The sequence below is a fragment of the Grammomys surdaster genome, unplaced genomic scaffold (assembly GCF_004785775.1).
Source record: "Grammomys surdaster isolate TR1022 unplaced genomic scaffold, NIH_TR_1.0 170, whole genome shotgun sequence".
NCBI lineage: Eukaryota > Metazoa > Chordata > Mammalia > Rodentia > Muridae > Grammomys > Grammomys surdaster.
Window position 1 is genome coordinate 22112178 of NW_021604618.1, and position 21093 is coordinate 22133270.

The window sequence follows — 21093 nt, forward strand, 5'->3', positions numbered from 1 at the left end:
TTGTCCCATGGCTGTTGCCCTCCAGAAGAAACACAGCCCTCACACATATTTAGTCCAGATGGCTAAGCAACAGGGAGAGGACTCGGGCACCTTAGCACCCACTATTTAAAGGTGTAGGAGGACCAGCCCACTGATGTGCCTCAAGAAAACAGGTTGAAAGCTGGGTATGGTGCTACATGCTTGTGATCCCAGCCCTCAGGAGGTTGAATCAAGATTGCAAGTTGAAAGTCTCCCTAGGCCACAAAAAAAAAAAAAAAAAAAAAAAAAAAGATACTTTGCTTCCAAATGACAGCAAGCTGGTCTGTGGCCAAAGCAGTGTGACTCCCGTGGCCTAGCTCAGAGCAATCCCTCAAGGGCCCCCAAAACCTTGACATACTCTTCTATGCCCCTTGCTCCCTTTCAGCCCTTTTGTTTCTCAGCACACAGGAGGCCACACCCACCACCAACACACTACAAAAACTGATTTCCTTCACATCCATTCTATTTAAGCAACAAAAAGTGGAAGAAGTTGGGCATGGTAGCTTATATCTGAGGCCCTGGTATTTGGAGGCCGAGGCAGGAGGATTACTAGACTTGGAAGCTTACTATTGATTAGTTTATTATGACCTATCCAGGTCTTGCCTCAGTATATTCCTTCTGTTTTCCGCCTGAGGTAGGTGGAAACAGACTCTTGCTTGATTGTACAAAGAACTAGAAGTTCCTTAATGAACAAAGCCCGTCAGCTGTGGTGGTGCATGCCTATAATCCCAGCACCCGAAGGCTCAGGCAGGAGGGTTGCCCAGAGTTTGAGGACAAGATAAACTACTTAGTGAGTACCAGCTAGGTATGGAGGGACGCGCTTTTAACCCACTACTTGGGAGGCAGAGAGTTTGAGGTCAGTCCAGTCTACACAGTGAGTTCCAGGACAGCCTGACACCAGAATGAGATTTTATATCAAGAAATTCAAAGAAGGGAGGGGAGGGAGGGAGGGAGGGAGGGAGGGAGGGAGGGAGGGAGGGAGGGAGAAATTTAACATAACACACAGTGATAGAAGTCAGGGGCCTAGTCTGGACTCCCTAGCTGTGGTTTTAACCAGCGTTCTGGCTGAGCCCCTTCCCTCTCTCCTTTAATAACATAAGTGGGATGGGATGCACTGGCAGCCCCTGCTCTCAGTTCTCACATTCCCTGCTGTCCTTATCCATCCAACAAAATCCACCTCGACAGCACATACCACTGTTATTGTTGAGAAACGGTTTTACGTAGTAGCCCAGGCTGGCCACTTTATAATTATGCATGGATGAATGGCTTGAATCCCTGGTAGCGTCGGTATTCGCCATTGCCCACAGCAACATTCTTTGGTTCCTGCTATGGTAGACCTAAGACTTGGGCAAGTCCATGATACAAGAAGAAAAAGAATTGTTCTGGGTTTTCCCTCAGCAGCTAGGCTAGACCTTCAGCCTACTATTCCAGCATTGCCCACACGCTACACACAGGTACCAGTAACATGCTCCCTCCTCCCTCTTCCTATTTCCTCTGTCAGGTTCCAGTCTTCCCTCTGAGGACAGCTCCTCTGAATTGCCTGCTATAGGCTGGCATAGCTCTGGGCCCAAACATTCAGACACACTCATCTCTGCCACAGAAAATGTGTCCAGTTGCGTGTGTCCATGCTGTTTCTTGACTTCTCCATGGAGGAGGCAAGTGTTCAAACACGTGTTGTTTTCTTTCTCTTTTGCTTTCATTCCTTCCACATACCACTTCCTCCTCCTCCTCCCCCTCCTCCTCTTCCTCCTCTCCCTTCTCATCTTCCTCCTCCTTCTCCTCTTTCCTCTGTCGGTCACCTAGGGAACTTTTCTCTTTGCCAAAGGTTCTCCTTCTCCCTCTCCACACTCACTTCTCCTGGACCATCTTAAATTCTGGCTGAAGAGAGAAAAGACAAGCCGCAAACATAACCCTGGGTCTGTCACCAACGACCCCAAGCTCTAGGTGTTCAATGAGAGGGCCCTCAATCCTTTTAGGGGAAGGCAGAAAATTCTGGCTTCTGCTCACAGTAGCCTTGCAGTTCAACTGAGCACCAGCAGAGTCCGCAGACCCATCCAGAGATGACAAGAAGGACTTTGCAGCTGCAGCGTCTGAACTACACCGGTGTTCTCTTTCCAGTGGGCAGCCACAACTGTAGGCCATGTGGGGTTTTCTTCTGTTCACAGATAAGGAAATGGATAGAAGGAGTGAGCCTGTATTTCCATCTAAGATATGGTGGCCTGAGACACTGGCTGTCTATTACAACACCAAAAAGGCACTCGCGTTTTGGAGCATCAAGCCTTTTTCCTTCCTTCCATGCTGGGCATGGAATCCAGCATTTGTCACATACTAGGCAAGTGCTCTACCACTGAGCTACGCACTCAACACCCATCTCTAAAAGTTTACTCTCACAGCAATCCTACAAAGTTGGCAGCTCCACTACGGAGAATCAGCAGTTCAGAGAGGCGAAAGGACTCTTTTAGAAGCCACAAAGCTCCAAAGGAAGGGGCGGAGGAGTGGGAGGAGGAGAAGAAACAGCACCTCCAGCTAGTGGGGGGCTGGAGAGGGGCGGTGGAAACGCAGGCCAGGACTGGCTGCGATACTTGGAGAGAGTCAGGCTCCGCCTCTTGACCTTGTTCTCTGCCCGCTGGGAAGTAGAGAGCTTCGAGGGATGGGGGTGGGGAGCAGTCTCAGCTCGACCCTGGCCACAGACTCTAGTTAGGCGCACGCCTTGGGGTGTGGCTTCCTTGGGTGGCTGACGGCCTTGAACTCCGGATTAAGGGGCCCGGGCCAGAGAAAAGCCCCAGAGACTCAAAAAGACTTTAACCAGGAAGGTTAGAACACGGAAAAGAGCCGGAGGGAAGCGTGTGAAGGAACGGGCGCAGCTTCTTCCTGTGCAGGTCAAGACATCTGGTTCGCACTGAAGGAATCCCTCAAAAGCCGCGGGAGGGCACAGGCTCAGGGGCGGGGCAGGTCGAGAGATAAGGCGGGGACCCGACCTAGGTCTTCCCTGTGACACTCGGGACACTGCAAACCTCTTGCAGCTGCGAGGGCCCCGGGAGGCCCGCGCTTTCTCAGAAAGTGAAAGGAGTGGGCGGGGGGCGCGGCCGGGGCGGGGCAGGGCCGGGCGGGCGTTGCCGAGGCTCCGCCCCGGGGCAGTCCCAAGCCCCGGGCGCTGAGTGTCTCCAGTCCCCGCCGCGCCGCGGGCTGGTGGGCTCGGCAGCGGCTCCGGTGTTGGGAGATGACCCTGCCCGGGCGCCCGACGGGCATGGCGCGGCCACGGGGCGCGGGGCCCTGCAGCCCGGGGCTGGAGCGGGCTCCGCGCCGGAGCGTCGGGGAGCTGCGCCTGCTCTTCGAGGCGCGCTGCGCCGCGGTCGCCGCCGCAGCAGCCGCAGGGGAGCCCCGGGCCCGCGGGGCCAAGCGGCGAGGGGGCCAAGTGCCCAACGGGCTCCCGCGTGCTGCCCCTGCCCCGGTGATCCCGCAGCTCACTGTGACAAGCGAGGAGGATGTGGCCCCGGCCAGCCCCGGGCCGCCGGACCGGGAGGGGAACTGGCTCCCAGCCGCGGGGTCGCACCTGCAGCAGCCACGCCGCCTCTCCACCTCGTCCCTCTCCTCCACCGGCTCCTCGTCGCTGCTAGAGGACTCGGAGGACGATCTGCTGAGCGACAGCGAGAGCCGGAGCCGCGGCAACGTGCAGCTGGAAACCAGCGAGGACGTGGGGCAGGTACGGGCCGCGGGGGCGGGGCCAGCGGGGGCTGCGCGCCGGGGACTCCGCTCCCAGCTCTGACGGGGTTGCGTCCCCCACCGGGAGCCCAAGCGGGGGGCAGGGGACATGGGGACGGAGAGGGACCCCAGGACGACCTCTCGCCTTGGTTCTTTTTCGGGGGCTAGGCAGGCGATGGTAGCTGAGCGCTTGGGCGTCTAAAGGAGGTTGAGGAGTACGCGACCCACGGAGCGGGAGCGGGCGGGTCAGCGGGCATACCTGGGTAACTGTCAGGTAGGGCTGGAGAGATCAGAGCGGGTTAGCCTTGCCCCAGGAGCCCTGAGAGAGAAAGGGGCGCGTGAGCTTTTCTCTCTCCTCCCCCTCTCGGTGCCGCGGCCCCACCCCCGCCGTTGCCACGGTTTCCCTCTCCTGAGTGGGAGTGGAGCGGAGCTCCTGGCTCTGCTCCGGAGCCGCTGCCGTCTGCTCCCCGGCGCGCACACGAGGCGTGGACGCGGGAAGGGAGGGGCGCGGCGCTCGAACCGAGCGGAACCAAGATCCACCTGCTGCGCCCCCCTCCTCGCCCTGGCCTACCGCTCCTAAGTGTCGTGGGGAAGGTAAACTGAGGCTGACAGGAGCTTGCTAGTCTCTGTAATAGTGTGAATGTTCCCAGGCCAATTCGATCGTCAGATATCACCGACCAGTGTGAGGTGAAGTCATTATTCATGGTATGAGCCTCCTTGACTGGAGGTTGAACTCAGGGCCTCAGACACAGTAGGCAAGCACAATCACCACTGAACTACATCCGCAGCCCTTTTCCTTGACACTAAATTGCCAAGTTACAGTGAAATACAGTCTATAGCCCATTCAGGCCTTGAACTTGCGAACCTCCTGTTTCAGTAATATCCCTTGTTTTAACCATGGCCAGATAACTAAATTAACTGCCTGTGGACTGTGCAGCGTTGCTCTAGATGCATTTTACGCAAGCGTTCCTCGATTGGAAAGAGAGAGAGAAAGACCGGGAACGGCCCGCTCTGCCCAGAAGGCCCGATCCTGGCGACTTCGCGACTAAGACGCGCGCCCGGGTTGCCTAGACGCCTTGAGAAGAGCGCTGAGGTGTGGCCTGGGCCTTCTGGAACCTGGCATCCCTGCACACTAGGATTGGACCGAGCAAGGGAGACAGTGTAACGACTCGAAGTGGCACTGTGACTCAGAGACTTACAATACAAAAGAGAAAAGGAGGTGGGGGACTCACAGCAGGGTAGTTCCCCCACTTCCCGTCATCAGGTGTAGGTGCCGGGGCTCAGTCACGAGTCCGCTGCGCCCTTCGTCCTGACAAGTCAGAGTACTATCCGGTATGGTGGTCGTTCTTGGGGCGACTCTAGACTAGGTACTGAGGCGAATGTCGACGAGGCTCCCCCAAGACCGTGGCTTGTGAGCAGTGGGAGGACCTCTGAAGAACCTGACCGGTAGATCGGCCACTCCCCTGCTCTAATCTCTGACACCGAGAGGCGGGCCCCCTGTGAAGGGCGCGACCAGTGAGAGCTGGGAGGATCCGGGCTGGGGCGAAGGCACACCCGCTACCCTGTTCCGCCCGCCAGGACCCCCTAAGTGCTCAGGGAGAGGCTGTGCGGAGGAGGACTCGCAGTCAAAATCCGGATCCAGTGTAGGTAGCTCCGGCAGGGGTCAGGACATCCAGGAGAAGCCCAAGCTAGCCGTTCCCTGCAAATCTTCATCTTCCTTTCCCACCCTGGGCCTGCTTCTCCAGGAGCCTGCCGGAGTAGGTCCAGATGGCCTCTCAGGGCCCTTTCAAACTCTCAGGTTGTCTCCCAGTCTTCCCAACCCCCAGCCCGCCGGGGCCTCCCCGAAGGCAAACAGCTCCGGGGCTGCAGATAAGCCTGGAGCTGTTGACAGAGGCTGCCTGCGTCTGCGTGGAAGGGCCGGGAGCGGACTTTGCCTCACACAGGGCCCACATACAGCATGCCCGCTCAGGCGGCCTTTGAGGGCTTCCCCTGTCAGGAAGCAGAGCGGGTCCCTCTGACCGTTAAGGATGCACTGGGGAAAGATAAGGTGCCTGCATTCTAGGGCTGCCGCCTAGCCAGCCCAACATCTCACACCTGACCTGAGGCCCTAGAAGGTTCTGCCTCTCAGCCAGGCTCTATGACCTTTCCTTTCCTTCTTAGGTGCTTGTACAGCCTGCTCAGAGCAGGACATGAAGGGCTGACTGGGCAGCTTTGCTCCCTCCAGCGGCCTTTTCTCTGATAGAAGGAAAATTCAGGAAAAAGAAAAGCTGAACAGCCCAGGGAGAAGCAGGAGGCCTACTCCCAGGGCAGGTGCTGCAACCCTAAGGCCTTGGCTGTCTCCTCAGACATTTGTGGGAGTGACCCTAGCAGAAGAGAAGGTGTTTTGATTCTTATTCATCTGATTTTATTCTCTCAATAACTCAGGCTAGGTAAGGAGACCTGGATGCTGTCCCCTCCTGGACTCAGAACCCCCACACATCATTTTTCACTAATTATAGAGCAGAATTTAGGTTAACAGACTTCCTTTTTAAAAAGCAAATGCCCATGGGAAGGTGAAGTCGTGGGTCACTTATACCTTAGTGCAAATCATTTAGTAAATTTAAATTGCTTGCTCTCCCCACCATCACCACAGGGAGTGCTAGTTTGATAGGACAATTGGAACATGGAGAGGGTGTTGGGCTGGCAGAAATTTCAACCAGGATTGGTGACTCTATAGAGCAGTGGTTCTCAACCTTCCTAATGCTGCCACCCTTTAATCCAGTTCCTCCTGTGAGGTGGCCCCAATCATAACATCTTTATTGCTACTTCATAACTCTTAAGTTTGCTACTGTTATGACTCATAATGTAAATATCTGTTTTCTGATGGTCAGATGGCCTCTGTGAAAGATTTATTTGGCCCTCCCAAGGGGTCGAGACCCCCCAGATTGAGAACCTTTGTTATAGAGGCAGAGAACAAGAAGGAGACTAAAGACAGAGCAAAGGAATAGGCTGTCTGGTAGGGAATAGGCTGTCTGTGTTGTAAGGAGCAGATGTCCAAGGGCTTCCAAACAGAACTTAGACAAGGAAGGGGTCTAAGGCTAGAACACAGCAGGTCCTTACTTATGGAGGGAAGAGAAATTAAAAGGGTCCTCCTTTGTCATCATCAGAACATCCTGGACACAGGATTCTTAGCCTTTGCACCAAATGTCCAGGCGGCATATAGATGGTGGAAGCAGTCTCTCCTTGGAGGGAGGGGAGGACCATATCTCCCTGATGTTGTTTATGAGCCAAAATCTTCACCCACCCACCAACCCAAGAGTGACTGTCTAACAGGCTTTTTGGTTTTACTCGTTTGTGAGTTCATTATGTTCCTTGCAGAAGGAGGCACTCCTCAGGGAAGCAGGCAGTGAGTTGGCTTCCGCAGCACTTACATCAACTGGATCCATGTTTGACCATATCAGTTATTGGCAAGGGAGCTACACCTTCAGGAGCTGTCTTGGAGGCTCCGCTGAGATAATGGGCAGGAAAGCTTTGTTATTTACACAGTTAGAATCTGTGGCTATTTGTTCATACAAGATTCACAAAATCAAGGCAGGGAGAGTCGGGTATAGCCCTATTTCATATCAGCTCAAGGACAAGTTGATACTGTTATCATATATTATCCAGTCCACCAAGTGGCAGTACATACATCTTAAATGTTTCTTAGCCTGGCCTCAAATTCCTAGGTTCACATAGTCTTCCTTCTTCATCCTCCCAAGTAGCTAGGACTACAGCCATGTGTCACCATGTCCAATGAACCGGCTTCTGTGAGGCCTCAACTGAGCCTTCAGTCCTTTCATTGAAATCACAAAACCCCAGCTAGATGTGGTAGCACAAGCCTTTAATCCCAGCACTCGAGAGGTAGAGGCAAATAGATCTCTGAATTTCTGAGTTGAAGGCCAGCCTGGTCTACAGACTGAATTCCAGGACAGCCAGAGCTACACAAAAAAGAGAAACCCTATCTGGCAAAGAATGGAAGGAAGGAAGAAAGATAGAAAACACAAAACTCCAAAAGGAAGGATGGTTAAGTTCCCTCACACAGGCCAAACTGGTCCTCCCACCAGGATGACTGCAGAACTAAACGTACCCTGCTTAAGTTCATTCTTGCCACACCCTCCCTCAAAATTTTGTTAGGCTTTCAAATCACCCCAAGCCTTTCACCATTGAAGGAAGAAGAGGCCCCTAGGCCCACCTCAGAGATTAAAACCTTGTCTGTCATGTGGTATCCCATTTGACCCCTAGCTAGAACCAAGATATAAAAAAAAACTGCAAGATGATTGAATCAGAGTGAGGAAGTTGGGTTGATCAGGAGCATAAGTGGGAGTCTGGGACCAGGGCATCAGAATGCTAACTTGATTTCCGTGTGTAGTGGGACTGATCTCAGCTCATATTCATGCTGTGTATGGGCATCGAGATCATCAGAATTCTCAAGTTCAGTGTGAGAGAAGAGGTCTACATGTATCACCTTTCTGGAATTTTACTTGAGGTTTTGGAAGGAAGGGAGTTTTATAATAAAACTTGGATTTATTATGCAGCAAAATGCAAACTTTGTATGTATTTAAAGATTTATAAAAGGAGTTTTGAAAAATGTCATGTTTCTAGTGGGCTGCTTCTGGCTACACCCCCAGATCCCTGGGGATTGGACATGTGATCACGCCCTAGTGTGCCATGTTGGGAAAGTGAGAACAGTGATGACCGTGGGAAGATGAGCAGGGGTGCAGCAGCAGTCAGTAAACGGTGGGGTGGCTCGTGTTAGGGCAGCTGCTACACCTCCACCTCCTGGAGGAAATGGCACTTGCTTGGATCATTGAGCTAGGAAGTGAAGGAAGCCAGGACTTAAAGCAACCACTCACTCCCTACCCAGTGCCTTGTCAGCAGCCCCACCTCTCCCACAGGCAAGACTGTCTGTTCAATAGCATTCTGTCACTTGAGCTACCTCCTCATTTCTTCCCTTTGGCAATGAGACTGGTTCCTGGGTTCTAGGAAGACAAGCATCAATGGAACAAGGCTGCAAAAAAAGATACGTACATAAGCCGGCCCCTGCACCTGTCAAAGAGCAGACACAGGACGGCTGAGTTTGAGGTAGAAGGTGGAAATGCTGGGATTGAGTGGAGCACAGAGTAATGGCCATGAGGCAAGAGATAACATCCCAAATGTGTACACTTACCTGTAGTTTTCTCTAAGACAATAGACATTGCCTTTCCTGGTCAGACCTTAGATTTCTTGATCCAGATCACAGCCAAGGATGCATTAGGGCTTTTGGCTTTGTTGTCCAGTAAGCAGTGTGTAGGATCAAAGGTTCAGCTAAAGGTCCCAGGGAGCCTCGGGCCATTCTTTCCACGGCCCTGGCAGGCTAGCCTCCCTTCCCTGGTCCTGTCTGAAGGGTTGGATGTGGTTGGTGTGCCCTCCTAAGTGAGACAACCAGGTCCCAGGTGAGTAAGTCCAGTATCTAAATTTGGCCCAATTCTCTCCAGCAATTGGATGAGGAGATTCAAACTCAATTCATTCATTACAATAGTGCTGAAAGCATAACTGTTTCCTCACTTCACACATGAAGGAAAAATGATACACAGAAGCATTTTCTAGGCCTTGGTAGATATGCAGATTTTTAGTTCCATCCCTGGGCTTACTCAAGATGTCCCCGGCGGCGATAGATCTCACAGTCAGCATCAAGCGATTCCTGATATTCACTAAGTTTAAAAACCTTGACAGAGCCTACTCAATGGTAGGGCTAGATTTAACCCTGAGCCTTCTGGTGCTCAATCCCTGGCTCCTTTCAGACTATTTGAGTAGCTAGAACGACCTTTTCTCAGCCTTTCTCAGTACCTGCCACACTGGCTTGCAATACATTTTCTTTGGTAGGTAGCTGAGTGAGTGGGTGGCAAATGCACGGATGAAAGACCTTAACTACTTCTAGTGGGTGAGGTCAAGTTGAATTCCTGCTCTAGAGGAACATCACCGAAATGCTGACTTGCAGACCTGGACTTGTTACTTTCAGAAAAGCCACTGGCAGAAGATCCGTACCATGGTCAATCTGCCTGTCATGAGTCCTTTCAAAAGGCGCTACTCCTGGGTGCAGTTAGCAGGGCACACAGGTGAGCATCAATGCAGGTGGGTGAGGTTGCTGCGACAGGAAGGCGTGGGCAGCTCTAACTGGTACCCCTGTGCAGGGAGTTTCAAAGCTGCGGGCACCAGCGGCCTGATTCTGAAGCGCAGCTCGGAGCCTGAACACTACTGCCTGGTGCGGCTGATGGCTGACGTGCTGCGTGGGTGTGTGCCTGCCTTCCATGGCGTAGTCGAGCGGGATGGTGAAAGCTACTTGCAGTTACAGGACCTGCTCGATGGCTTCGATGGACCTTGTGTGCTTGACTGCAAGATGGGTGTCAGGTTTGTGTCCCCCTCTCTTTGTCAGGCAGAATCAGTCGGGGAACCAAGGACTGGGATAAAAGATCACATGCTCTGGCTCCTACCTGCACCTCACAGAACTTACCTGGAGGAGGAGCTGACCAAAGCCCGAGAACGGCCCAAGCTGCGGAAGGACATGTATAAGAAGATGCTGGCAGTGGACCCTGAGGCTCCTACTGAGGAGGAGCATGCGCAGCGCGCCGTTACCAAACCACGCTACATGCAATGGCGTGAAGGCATCAGCTCCAGCACTACACTCGGCTTCCGCATCGAGGGCATCAAGGTGGGTCAGGGTCCCCTTACTTTGCATGACCTTTCTTCTGCCCCAACTTCAGTGCTCCTGCCCTCCTACCTCAAGAGACACCCTCTGGTAGCCATCTCTTTATCCCCAGAGGTTAATGCCCCGGGGAGGTACCACTGCCCTTTGCATGATCCTCTCTCCCCTCAGATAGGTCCTGGTCTCTGACCCTCCTTGCCCACCTCCTTCAGAAAGCCGATGGATCTTGCAGCACTGATTTCAAAACTACACGAAGCCGAGAGCAAGTGACTCGAGTCTTTGAGGAGTTCATGCAAGGAGATGCTGAAGTGCTGGTGAGCGGAGGCTCCCAGAGCCCCGAGGTTTGGGCACTCTGTTTACAAGGGCGCCTCTTGGCTAGTGTCCTTACCTGTGCTACCCCTAGTGGTAGCACTTCCCTTGTGGTTTTTCCTCCTTTCCTGTGTGAGCCACGTGGTGGCTGTGTCTTCCCCACTACAGTATTTGCTAGGCAAGTTAAAATAAATGCATGGTGCTTCTCAGAGTCAGTAGAGCCGCCCTTGGTGTGAAATTAATCTGTCCACTCTGACTCTTCCAGAGGAGGTATCTGAACCGCCTACAGCAGATCCGGGATACCCTGGAGATCTCTGATTTCTTTAGACGGCACGAGGTAAGAGGTGGGTGGACTCGGGTCTGGGTTTGTGTTTTATGATATTGAAAATGGGAAAGGGGGCTGTTTCTGGGAAAGGCAGGAGGCCTGACTGCCATGGGGGTCGGCAGGTGATTGGCAGCTCACTCCTCTTCGTGCATGACCATTGCCATCGTGCTGGTGTGTGGCTCATCGATTTTGGCAAGACCACGCCTCTCCCTGATGGCCAGATCCTGGATCATCGGAGGCCCTGGGAGGAGGGCAATCGTGAGGACGGCTATTTGCTGGGGCTGGACAATCTCATTGGCATCTTGGCCAGCCTGGCTGAGAGATGAGGCTGGGCCCTTTTCTCTCACCGTGGGCCGGCTGGTCAGACAGATGTGGACCTGTGGCTGCACCCCCACCATGCATGCCGGCAAGAGACTGGAATCCCGCTGGGCGGGCAGTTCCCGTGGTCCTGCAGGACCAGGTGCCATCCATTAAGGGGATGCAGTACATCAGGAGCTGGCTTCCACGCAAGCCTGGTACCCAGAGCTGAATGACACTAATTTATAGGAGGGGAAGGAACCCATGGGCTTCTTCCCCAGCCCAGCTCTTCTCAAGTGGCTTTGCACCTCTCCAGAGGGTCCTGATCCAGAATTGTACTTCACAGGTATATAGACTTACTGGTCTAACTTCCTACACTACAGTGGACACCCTTCCTAATAAAACTCAAAGATTCAGCTTCTGTGACTCAAGCCACCTCCCCTTCACCTCTGGTTCACTCTTTATCAGTTCTAGACGCCTTCACATTCACTCAGAGAACTGAAGAATTAGGAAGGTTTATTATTATTATTATTACTAAAAACATTTGTAGTACTGGAATGGGCCAGAGGAAAGATACTTATGGGGAGTGGACAGTCTAGGATTTCCAACTGACACCTGCAGTGGGTGGATGGCCTCTGCTTCCAAAGACCAAAGACAGAGTAGCCCAGGTCCTTCCCCAAAAGGGTCTGGGCTGGTTTCCAGTGTGGAAAGGCCAGGCTGCCAGGACATCCCTGAAACATGCCTGAACATGCAGCACAGACTGCAGGGGGCAGAGGCTACTGGATGCCTGGAAAGGAATTCGAGGAGGAGCCATTGCTGAGGTCAATGCCTGAATATTCACCCTGGGGGCCCCTTGGAGTCCAGGAGCCATAGGTGGGGTTCCAAATGTTCTGGAGACATCTGGGTTTGAGAGTCTTGAGGCCAGAGGGCAGCCACGAGCCAAGCAGGCCTCCTCCCCGGCTTTTTAAGGTCTGGGAACTCGGCTCTCGGGGCTTTGGGGACTGAAGACCTTCCAGTGACCTAGTTCCCAGCCCAGAGGCCCCTTCCTCCTCTAGAATGGACCCTGGTTCCACTGGCAGGGGTGAGTTCAGCACATCAGGGTCCTGTAATGGGAAAGTTGGGGAACAGGGAACCACATGGCTATTTTATGGCTTTCTTCCTGCCCTACAGAGCCAGGGTAGTTAGAGGGGATCAAAGGGGTATTGGGGAGCTGGGGATTGGGTGAGGGGCACACCTGAGTGCAGTATTGAATACGCTCCAAGATGCTGGCAAAGTCAGGGCGTAGCTCAGGCTGATGCTGCCAGCACTGGGTCATGATTCGGTATCTAGGGAAAGGCAGGAGTTTATGCCTCCCAAAACCTTAAGCTACCTCCCTCCCTGGGCAGCACTGTTAACTCACACTGGCCCAGGACAGTTCCTAGGAGGATCCATCCTGTTCCCTGTGGCAATGAAGTCTAGAACCTCCTGGTTGGTGTGTCCAGGGTACGGCATATAACCCAGTGAGAAGATCTCCCAGAGCAGGACCCCAAAGGACCTGAAAGAGGTGGAAGGAACAAACAAGACCCATCATGTAGTGTCCCCTGCTGTCATATGAGGTGGCATGAAGGGGATAGAATTAGCTTCAGGGCAGAGCAGGGGAGAACAGCGGGGGACATGCTATCACCAAGAGTCTGTCTTGGATGTGAAAAGGCCCTCCAGGAGAGCTTCTGGGGGCATCCACTTGACTGGGAGCAAGGTCCTGCCCCCCTTGCGATAATAACTGGCCCTATATGAAGGGGAAAGAAAGTGCTGAGTTTTTCCAATGCTGTCACTGGAGCAGCAGCTTTCCTGCCTCCCCAATTCCTGCTCACTGGTAGATATCTCTTGCCATTCCAAAGTCTCCAATCTTGGCCACTCGGCTGGCTCCGCTGCAGCTAAGCAGACAGTTACGGGCAGCAATGTCTCTGTAAAACAGACAAAATACTCATGCCAGAACACAGGCGCTCTGGCTCTTTCTGATATGTTTCTTTAAAGGTTGTAGATATAGAGAAGGATGTTCTGAGGGGACAAGTGGGCCAAGGGTCTCCTGAATCAAGATTGCTTCCAACCTGTGGATGAAGTGATTTTCCTCCAGGTAGCGGCAGCCCTGGGCTATATCTTGGGCCAACTGTAATAGGTCCTGCATGGTCAGAGGTGACAGCTGCCCCTGAGTTGGGCAGAAGGTACATCAGCTGATCCAGATCATAGAACAAATGGTCAGGATCTTAGAAGGGTCTGGAGAGCCTAGAGAAGGGCCTTACCGGGTGTGGTCTGCTATGCCTCAAAAAGCTCTTCATATCCCCACCAGACATCAGCTCCAGCAGAATGAGGCGAGGGGCAGCCCGGAAACTGAGCCCCATGCAGCGTACAATATTCTGATGGCTGAACTTGCTGAGTGGAGATGGTGCATACATCCCATCACCAGTGGAGAGAGAACCATGTTCTAGATCCAGTTAAAGTACAGAAAACCTCTGTGCCCTAAAATGCTACCTCTCAACCCTAAAGAGTGGAGAGGCCATTCCTGTGGGCAGGTCCTGCCTCCCACCACACCCTCCTGCCTGCTCTGGGGTGCACCTGATGATCAGAGCCTCCATAAGAAAGTCCAGCTCATCCTGACGGGAGCAGAGCTCTGGCAGAGTCTGAGGAGGGAACGCAGACAGAGCACTCCTGAGCTTTGGCTGAGTACTTTAGGAGGGAGATTAACCAAGGATCTAGCATCAGTCCATTCTTCCATATGCTTTCCCCAACCAGAAGCCCTACCCCTTCTCACCTTGATAGCTACCGGAAGAGGGCTGGAGTCCCCAGGAAGACCAGTCACTAGTCCCTCGTACACTTCCCCAAAGGCACCATGGCCAAGGGCTCTATAAGAAGACAAGGTGGAAGGAAGAGGATAGCATAGACAAACAGGGTCTAGAGAGGAGGCCATGCCCCTTTATCTCTTTAGCTACTATTCCATAGGCCCAGGTGACCTTCTTTGAGCTCTCTCTGGGCCATGAATGCTCTCAGACACAAGCTAATACTGACACACAGAGCTGTGGCCAGAGTCAGGGTCCTAATGGAGGATAAGGCCTCTCCTTGTGCTAATGCAGACCCTTCTGGGAGAAAGGCAAGCTGTGGACTCCAGAACAGTCATATTCCCAGGTCTCTGCACCCCAGAACTAGGGCAAAAGCTGACCCTATCCATGTTGCTTGGCTTTTGGAAGTGGGGATGGGACATACAGGACTTTTTCTTCTTCTGCACAAGAAATTTAAGTTAGATGCTCTCTGGGATTCATGACAGGAGGAAGGATGGGGAGGGGGCTCAAGGTGCATACCATCACAGAAGGAGGTCGAGGACTCACCTGAGTAGAGTGACATTGGCTGGGGAAACCTCAGTGAGCCCTGGGGGCAGAGGCCAGGACTGGGCAGGGCTGAGCCCTGCCTGGCAGTAATAGGGGTTGGGGGCTGTCCTGATGGCAGAGGTTCGAAGCTTGCTCAGCTCAAGCTCAGGACCTGGCAGCCTGGTCCCCCACAGGCTCTGACACTTCTTCTGGTTCACTGTGGGTGAGAGTGTGAGGAGAGAAGTATACCATCTACCTGTCCATCAGGCCCACACTGCTTTCCCAGGCCCAGAACACCTTTCCAAATGTCCTTTCAAATACACATTTCCCCATGACTCCCTGTCACTACTCTTAAAAGCTGAGAGGAATCTACCATTGCTCTGTGGGGGTAAGGGCCATGAAGTCAGCCACGTTTACCTTAGAACCACAGAGAAGCCCATCATAGCCTAGTAGAGAAAGTCAGCCTGCATCAGCCATGCTAGATGCCCATACCTAGAATCAGGACTCCACACATCATAAGGAGACCCAATGTCAAGGCTGCTACTCCAGCTCCCATCAGAGTCAGAGGACTTGTGGTGGTTGGCAGGTCTAGGGAGAAAGAACGCCATCTCCTGCGGGAGGCTCCTCTGTCCCTCTACCCTCAAGTATTTTTCTCATTTGTTTTGTGTTTTGTTTTGTCTTTTTTTGTTTTTGAGACAGGGTCTCCCAGTAACCCAGGCTGGCCTCAGGCTCTCAATTCTGCTCTAGCCTACCCACTGCTGGGATTATGTCTGGGTACCCTTAAATCTTATCCATGCTTCAAGCCCTATCTCAGTGTTTACTTTCCCACAGTGCCACCCACAGTTGTCCTAGACAAAAGCAACTCTCCCTCTTGAGAGCCCCTTAACTCTTTGATACCTTCCATAGCAACTGCCATTTTTAGATACATATCTATGTCTAAATATCCGTCTTGCCTCCCACACTGGCCTACATGTTCCTGACAGGAGACTATGTCCTGATGCATTTCCAGTGCTCTTCGAAGACATACCCATGCAGGTGATATTATCCACAGCTAGCTCCATGCCCTCTGGGCATATGCATTCAGCTGTCCAGAGCTCTGCCTGCCACTGGCAGTCTTTGAAAGGGCAGTGACTGCAATTGGGGTACTTTCGGATCTCCACCTCCCCATGGCCCTCTGTGACTGTGAGTAAAAGAATAGATATGGTGGGGTGGGAAGTGGGGATGGGGATGGCACATACAGGACTTTTCAGCCACATGGCTATTTCTAGTCAAGAGAGTAGACTAAGCAGTGGTTCCAACCACAGGAACATGCAGGGTGATGTCAGAGCCCCGGGGACTTCTTTTCTGTTGACTGATTTCATTCAGAGATAGACAAAGGCATGCATGCACATGCTAGTGAAGTCAGAATCTATTTTCTCCTTCTACCATGGTTTCAGGTCATCAGGCTTGAGAGGCAAGGGTTTTACCAGCTGAGCCATCTTGCTAGCCCAGCCTGGGGATATCAGCCAAGCCTGTACACTATATCTTCTGGGACCCATGAGCCCTCAGATGTTTGGAGAAATTCATAGCAAGGAAGCTTGCCTAGCAGTCTGGAATACCTGTACTCGAATCTCAACTCACAGATGCTTCTCGAATGTTCCTTTGCCATTTAAGAACTAGGTATCTCACAGCTCAGGACAGATGGTACCTATGTATGGTTGTGGGTCCAGAGATTGAGGAGGATGGCTGGTCAGGCTGAGAGGCAGGGGTTCAGGGCAAATACCTGCCAGAGGCTGTAGGTAGAGCTCACCGCTGGGGTGGACAAAGGATATGCCATCTTCCCCATCAGCCCAGAGGAGATCAGACTCAGAAGTATCACCACCTTGAAATAGAGAGTGATGGAGGTTTAACTACAAAAAGGAGACTGGGGTTGGAGGAGGAGCACCCAGCCTTGTGTGGGATGCTGGCTTATGACCAGCAGGAGAGCTACAATCCTGTGTGGCCTTCTCTACAGTGACACTGCCATATAGCTGCTGAGGGGCTAAAGAAGGGGGGACTGGATGTTCTGCTGAAACCCAAAGACCTGGCTTAGCCTGGCTGGGACCCCTTGTCTGTTTGAGCCCCTCCAGACCACATACTGAGCTGTGAAACAGGGACGTTCAGCCCACAAACTTCATTCCTGTATGAACAAAGATGTGTCATAAGTATTTATGAACAGTCCAGTCCTGATAGACCAGGGGTTCTATTTCTTTACATCAGTATCCCCAAATTCTAGAGCATCTTAGGACCAGTTAAAGCAGATGACCAGTGTTTCCCCTGCCATCATAGATTCTGGATATTGGCCGTGCATTTCTCTTAAAATTAATCATAGTAACTAAGTTTTAATCAACGAATAAACACTATGTACTTACTGTGTACAATATGATACTTTGAAATGTGCATGCATTGTGCAATCATTTAAGCCGATAAACCATTGTTTGTAGCAAGAACACCTCAGAACTACTCTCTCTTAGCCATGTTGTTGAGACTAGGAACGTAGCCTTGTGGGAGAGCATTTCTCTAGCATGCTCAAGGTCCTGGGTTTGACCACAGGCTGGGTTTTATCTCCTTCACTGACAGAACCAAAAATATTGGTATTAATTGTGATTCGTGTATTGAACTAAAGATAACTTAAACTGACTCCTTCTGTCTAATTAAGTTTTGTTTGACCAACATCTTCCCAGCTTTCATCCCTGGATTTTTATTTCTAATAACTTCTGTGATAAGCACACTTTGAGAACTACTGACTTAAACCATTCTTGCTCTTAGCCCTCCCAACTCAGCATGCTAACAAGACCAGCCCTAACTTCCTTAGACTTGGGCAGAGTAAGGATTTGTTTTGGAACAGGTACTTGATTTAACTGCATGTGTGATTTGGAATTGATTTGGGCTTTTCTTTTTTGTTTTAAAGTCAGGGTTCCGTTATGGGGCCCTGGCTGGCCTGAAACTCACAGAGATCTGCCTGTTTCTGCTTCCCTAGTAGTATGACTAAAGGAATGTGCGAGCAAGCCTGGGTAATTTGGCCCTTTGTAAAAGACAAAACAAGGCCATCCTGGCTGGTGGTGGTGCACACCTTTAATCCCAACCCCTGAGAGGCAAAGGCAGGTGGGTATCTGTGAGTTTGAGGCCAGCCTGGTTTACAGAGGGAGTTCCAGGACAGCCTGTCTCGAAAAAGAAATTAAGTCTCAAACAAAACAACAACAAAAGAAAAACATAACAAGACAAAAACAAAACAAAACAAGACCAGTCTGTAGCCCAGCCTGGCCTCAAACTCACTCCATAGTTACTTAGCTTGGACTCCTGCCTCCAGCACCCGCTGCAGGCGGGCGTGCCACCACGCACAGTTCTGACCAGGTCTGACCTTCTTTGTAAGAGCACCTGCTGGGCCTGGCACAGTGGAGAGTGGGGGCACTCCCCATCTATCTCCTGGAAAGCTCAAGCCAAGTTCTTAGACTCTACCATCACATCACTAGGGCTGCCCTCCGGACCGGTGCACCTACCCCGGTAGCCGCCGCCTCCGCCGCCCGCCGCGCAGGCCCCGCCGCCGCCCCCGAAGCCTCCCGCCGCCGCCCAGCGGAGCGCAGCCCAGGCCTCCGCGCAGCCCTCGCCGCCCTCGGCCCCTTCCCGCGGCGAGCGTCCGGCCTGCGGAGAGGGGGCTCGCGACGTCCAGCCGCCCCCTCCACCTGCGAAGTGACAGCAAGCGACGGGCAGTGGCGGTGCGGAACCGCCCGCCTCCCCGGCTCTCCCCGCGGGCCGGCGCGCTCACCTGCCGCGCCACTTCTCCCGCCGCTGCCCGGCGCCGCCGCGCGCGTCTCCAGCCTCTCGGGGACAGCCGGAGTCCGGCCGCGGTCAGGTCTCCTCCGGTAGGACCTCCCGCCGCCTCCTGCCGCCACCAGTAGCGGCTCTGGCTCCCCCGCGCGCAGCTATGGGGCCAGTGGCCGATCAGGGACCACGCCCGGGTCCTAAGCCCCGAGAGCCCAGAGGGAGAGAGGAGCCTGGGACACCCAGCTGGGGGTCGAGGCGACAGCACCCGGTGTACCTACCCGGAAGATGTAGGTGGCGCCCCCGCCACCCCCGCCCCCGCCGGCCCAGCGTCTCCAGCCTGGGATCCTTTCGGTCCCATCGGTCGTCGCATGCTCCCCAAACTCTCCCAGACAGACGAGCTGGCTCTCGGGGCTCCCCTGGGTGGCACGAAAGTGAAATGCTGCGTGACCAGGGACTCTCTCCTCCCCCAGCTGTCGCCCCGGGCGCCTCTGTCCCGCTCGCCTCGCTTACTCCCGGACAGGCGTCCTGGCCCTGCTGCCCCACAAGGATGTACACCGGCTCCCCGCGACTGAGGAAGAAGACTGCCGAGAGGAAGATGCCGTGCGCCCGTGACAGGTGGTTTCGGGCGCCCTTGCCGCCCGCCGCTCCGTAGGCAGAGATCCTGCGGGAAGAGAGAGCACCGGTCCGCGGTTCCGTCCTGGGCGGCTCGGTCCTGCGCGCGGGGACCCGCGGCCGGGAAGCTTCCTAAGGGACTTAAGGACTGTGAAGGGATGGGCAAGACCGAGTTTACAGTTAGGTTCCCCGTGTATTTCAGGAGTGTTAATGGAGATGGCGGGAAGAGTCAAGCCCTTATCTGGACCCACCGTTGATTAGGTGGCCGTCCTGTCCGATGGTTAACACGGAAGGACAGACAATCGAAGCGACTGACACTAGGCATTGCTGCGGAATGTTTTAAGACGAACATGTACGTGGTGGGGCTCCGGGCCCTGCTTCCCTGGACTGTAGGACCTCAGCCTCGCGGGTGACTGCCACCCTCTCCCTGCCCAGCACTTACAGATACTGGCCGGTGTCTGGCGCCCGCCACAGCTGCACGCCTTTGAGCCGCCCGGCAGCCCCCACTGTCACCATCACGCTGCTTCCTGTGTATGCCCCGTCGCACTGTGTTTGTGTGGGTCCCCTCTGGCCGCTGGCACCACAGGTGTTAAACAACCAAGGCCCCCGCGTGCCTAGGTGCAAGGGAGAAGGAAAAAGTCGAGTTCCAGTCTAGGCCTAGGGATCTCGAGATGGTGAGCCAAGAAAAGGGAGGAGCCTGAAGCTCACCTAGAGGATTTGGGAGGGAAGCTGGCTCCAATCTATTGGGCTTGGGGGTGACTTTCTGCTCCTGGGAATTGGGGACCAGTACCGGCAAAGGCGAGGGTGTTAGAAAAGGTGCCTGGAACTCCGAGTTGGAGCAAAGAATAGTTCCTGAAAGGTGACAGGGAGGAAGAGGGGTTAGAAGAAGATGCAGAATGTGAAGAGGAAGACATAAGAGATAGACAGCCACTCGGCAGTACCAGCTAACAGCCACACCCCAAAGCCGCACAGCTGGTGCTTATAGATACCTGACACCCAAGTGGGTCTCCCAAGCCTTGCAAGGTGTCTACATATATTACGTCCCCTATTCCAGTGTTCTCACGGAATGACTTGGGGGCTGCACCGAGCCCGGTTATTTAGCACCCCACCCCCACCCTCTTTTCTCTATCTTCCTTCCAAGTAGTGCCGAGGCCCTACCTGATTCTGAGATTTGGACGTGTTCTCCACCTTTCTTGCTGCACTCTAGAAGCACAAGGCCACCTTAGAAGGAACCATTGAGATCTACCTGGTCTGTTGCTAACGCAGCCTCAAGTCTAGGTGTCTCTGGTTGGCTGGTACCCTGACCACCAAACAGCACTTACCAGCAGCTCCCAGCCACAGCAGCAGCCAGTAGGAGCAGCCCATCACCCGGTCCCTTGGTTCCAGCTAAGGATGATGGTTGAGAACTCGCTACTCTGAACTCTGGCTGCGGTTTATAGGCGTGTCCAGCAGTCTCAGAGCCATCACCACTACCCTGCCGCTTCGAGCTGGCCTGGATACACTCACGTCAGACCCGGGAAATAGGAGGAAAAGGCGGGGCGTGAGGGTAGCGAGGTCCCCAGGCTTCCGGGAGAAGCCTTGCTGAGCTGAAGGGCTCTCAGTCTCCACCCATGGTGCCCGAACTAGTATGAGTTCCTTGAAGGAAAAAAAGTTGGCTTAACATTATTCTTTTGAGATAGCAGCCAGGACGGTAGCCCTCATCCTAGTACTTGGCAGTGGCTTCTGTGGGTCTCAGGATAGCATTAGCTCAGTGGTAGAGCGCTTGCCTAGCAATTGCAAGGCCCTGGGTTCAGTCCTCAGCTCCCGGAGAAAACGGGGGGGGGGGTGGCGGGGGAAGCTTTATTGGTGTCAGTGTTAGTCCATGACCCCATGACCACATGGGGTATATGTAGAGTCAGGTTGGCCTCTGCCTCCTGAGTGCTGGAATTAATGCCACCAGGCCTCAGGAAGGCAGTATTGCTTGCCATTGCTGTGTCTCTTTCTGACTATGAGGCAGAACATCCTAATAC

The 21093-nt window shown here is 53.5% G+C and overlaps 2 protein-coding genes across 2 annotated transcripts; one reads left to right on the top strand and one right to left on the bottom strand.

Annotated features, from left to right (window-relative positions):
- The first annotated feature begins 3199 nt into the window (after positions 1 to 3199).
- Itpka (inositol-trisphosphate 3-kinase A) lies at positions 3200 to 11782 on the top strand. Its single transcript, XM_028767022.1, has 7 exons — positions 3200 to 3721; positions 9737 to 9833; positions 9909 to 10125; positions 10222 to 10426; positions 10633 to 10734; positions 10995 to 11066; positions 11177 to 11782. Exons 1-7 carry the CDS (start codon positions 3239 to 3241, stop codon positions 11378 to 11380), a joined length of 1380 nt encoding a protein of 459 aa, XP_028622855.1. The 5' UTR covers positions 3200 to 3238; the 3' UTR covers positions 11381 to 11782.
- Positions 11783 to 11850: 68 nt separating this feature from the next.
- On the bottom strand, positions 11851 to 20581 carry Ltk (leukocyte receptor tyrosine kinase). Its single transcript, XM_028767055.1, has 20 exons — positions 20407 to 20581; positions 19793 to 19936; positions 19527 to 19698; positions 18983 to 19133; positions 18751 to 18888; positions 18474 to 18630; positions 18208 to 18390; positions 16452 to 16550; positions 15717 to 15869; positions 15182 to 15277; positions 14711 to 14906; positions 14140 to 14230; positions 13944 to 14008; positions 13631 to 13760; positions 13439 to 13536; positions 13202 to 13294; positions 13015 to 13116; positions 12751 to 12885; positions 12586 to 12676; positions 11851 to 12454 (listed from the first exon to the last, which is right to left on the bottom strand). Exons 1-20 carry the CDS (start codon positions 20447 to 20449, stop codon positions 12128 to 12130), a joined length of 2664 nt encoding a protein of 887 aa, XP_028622888.1. The 5' UTR covers positions 20450 to 20581; the 3' UTR covers positions 11851 to 12127.
- Positions 20582 to 21093: the final 512 nt, after the last annotated feature.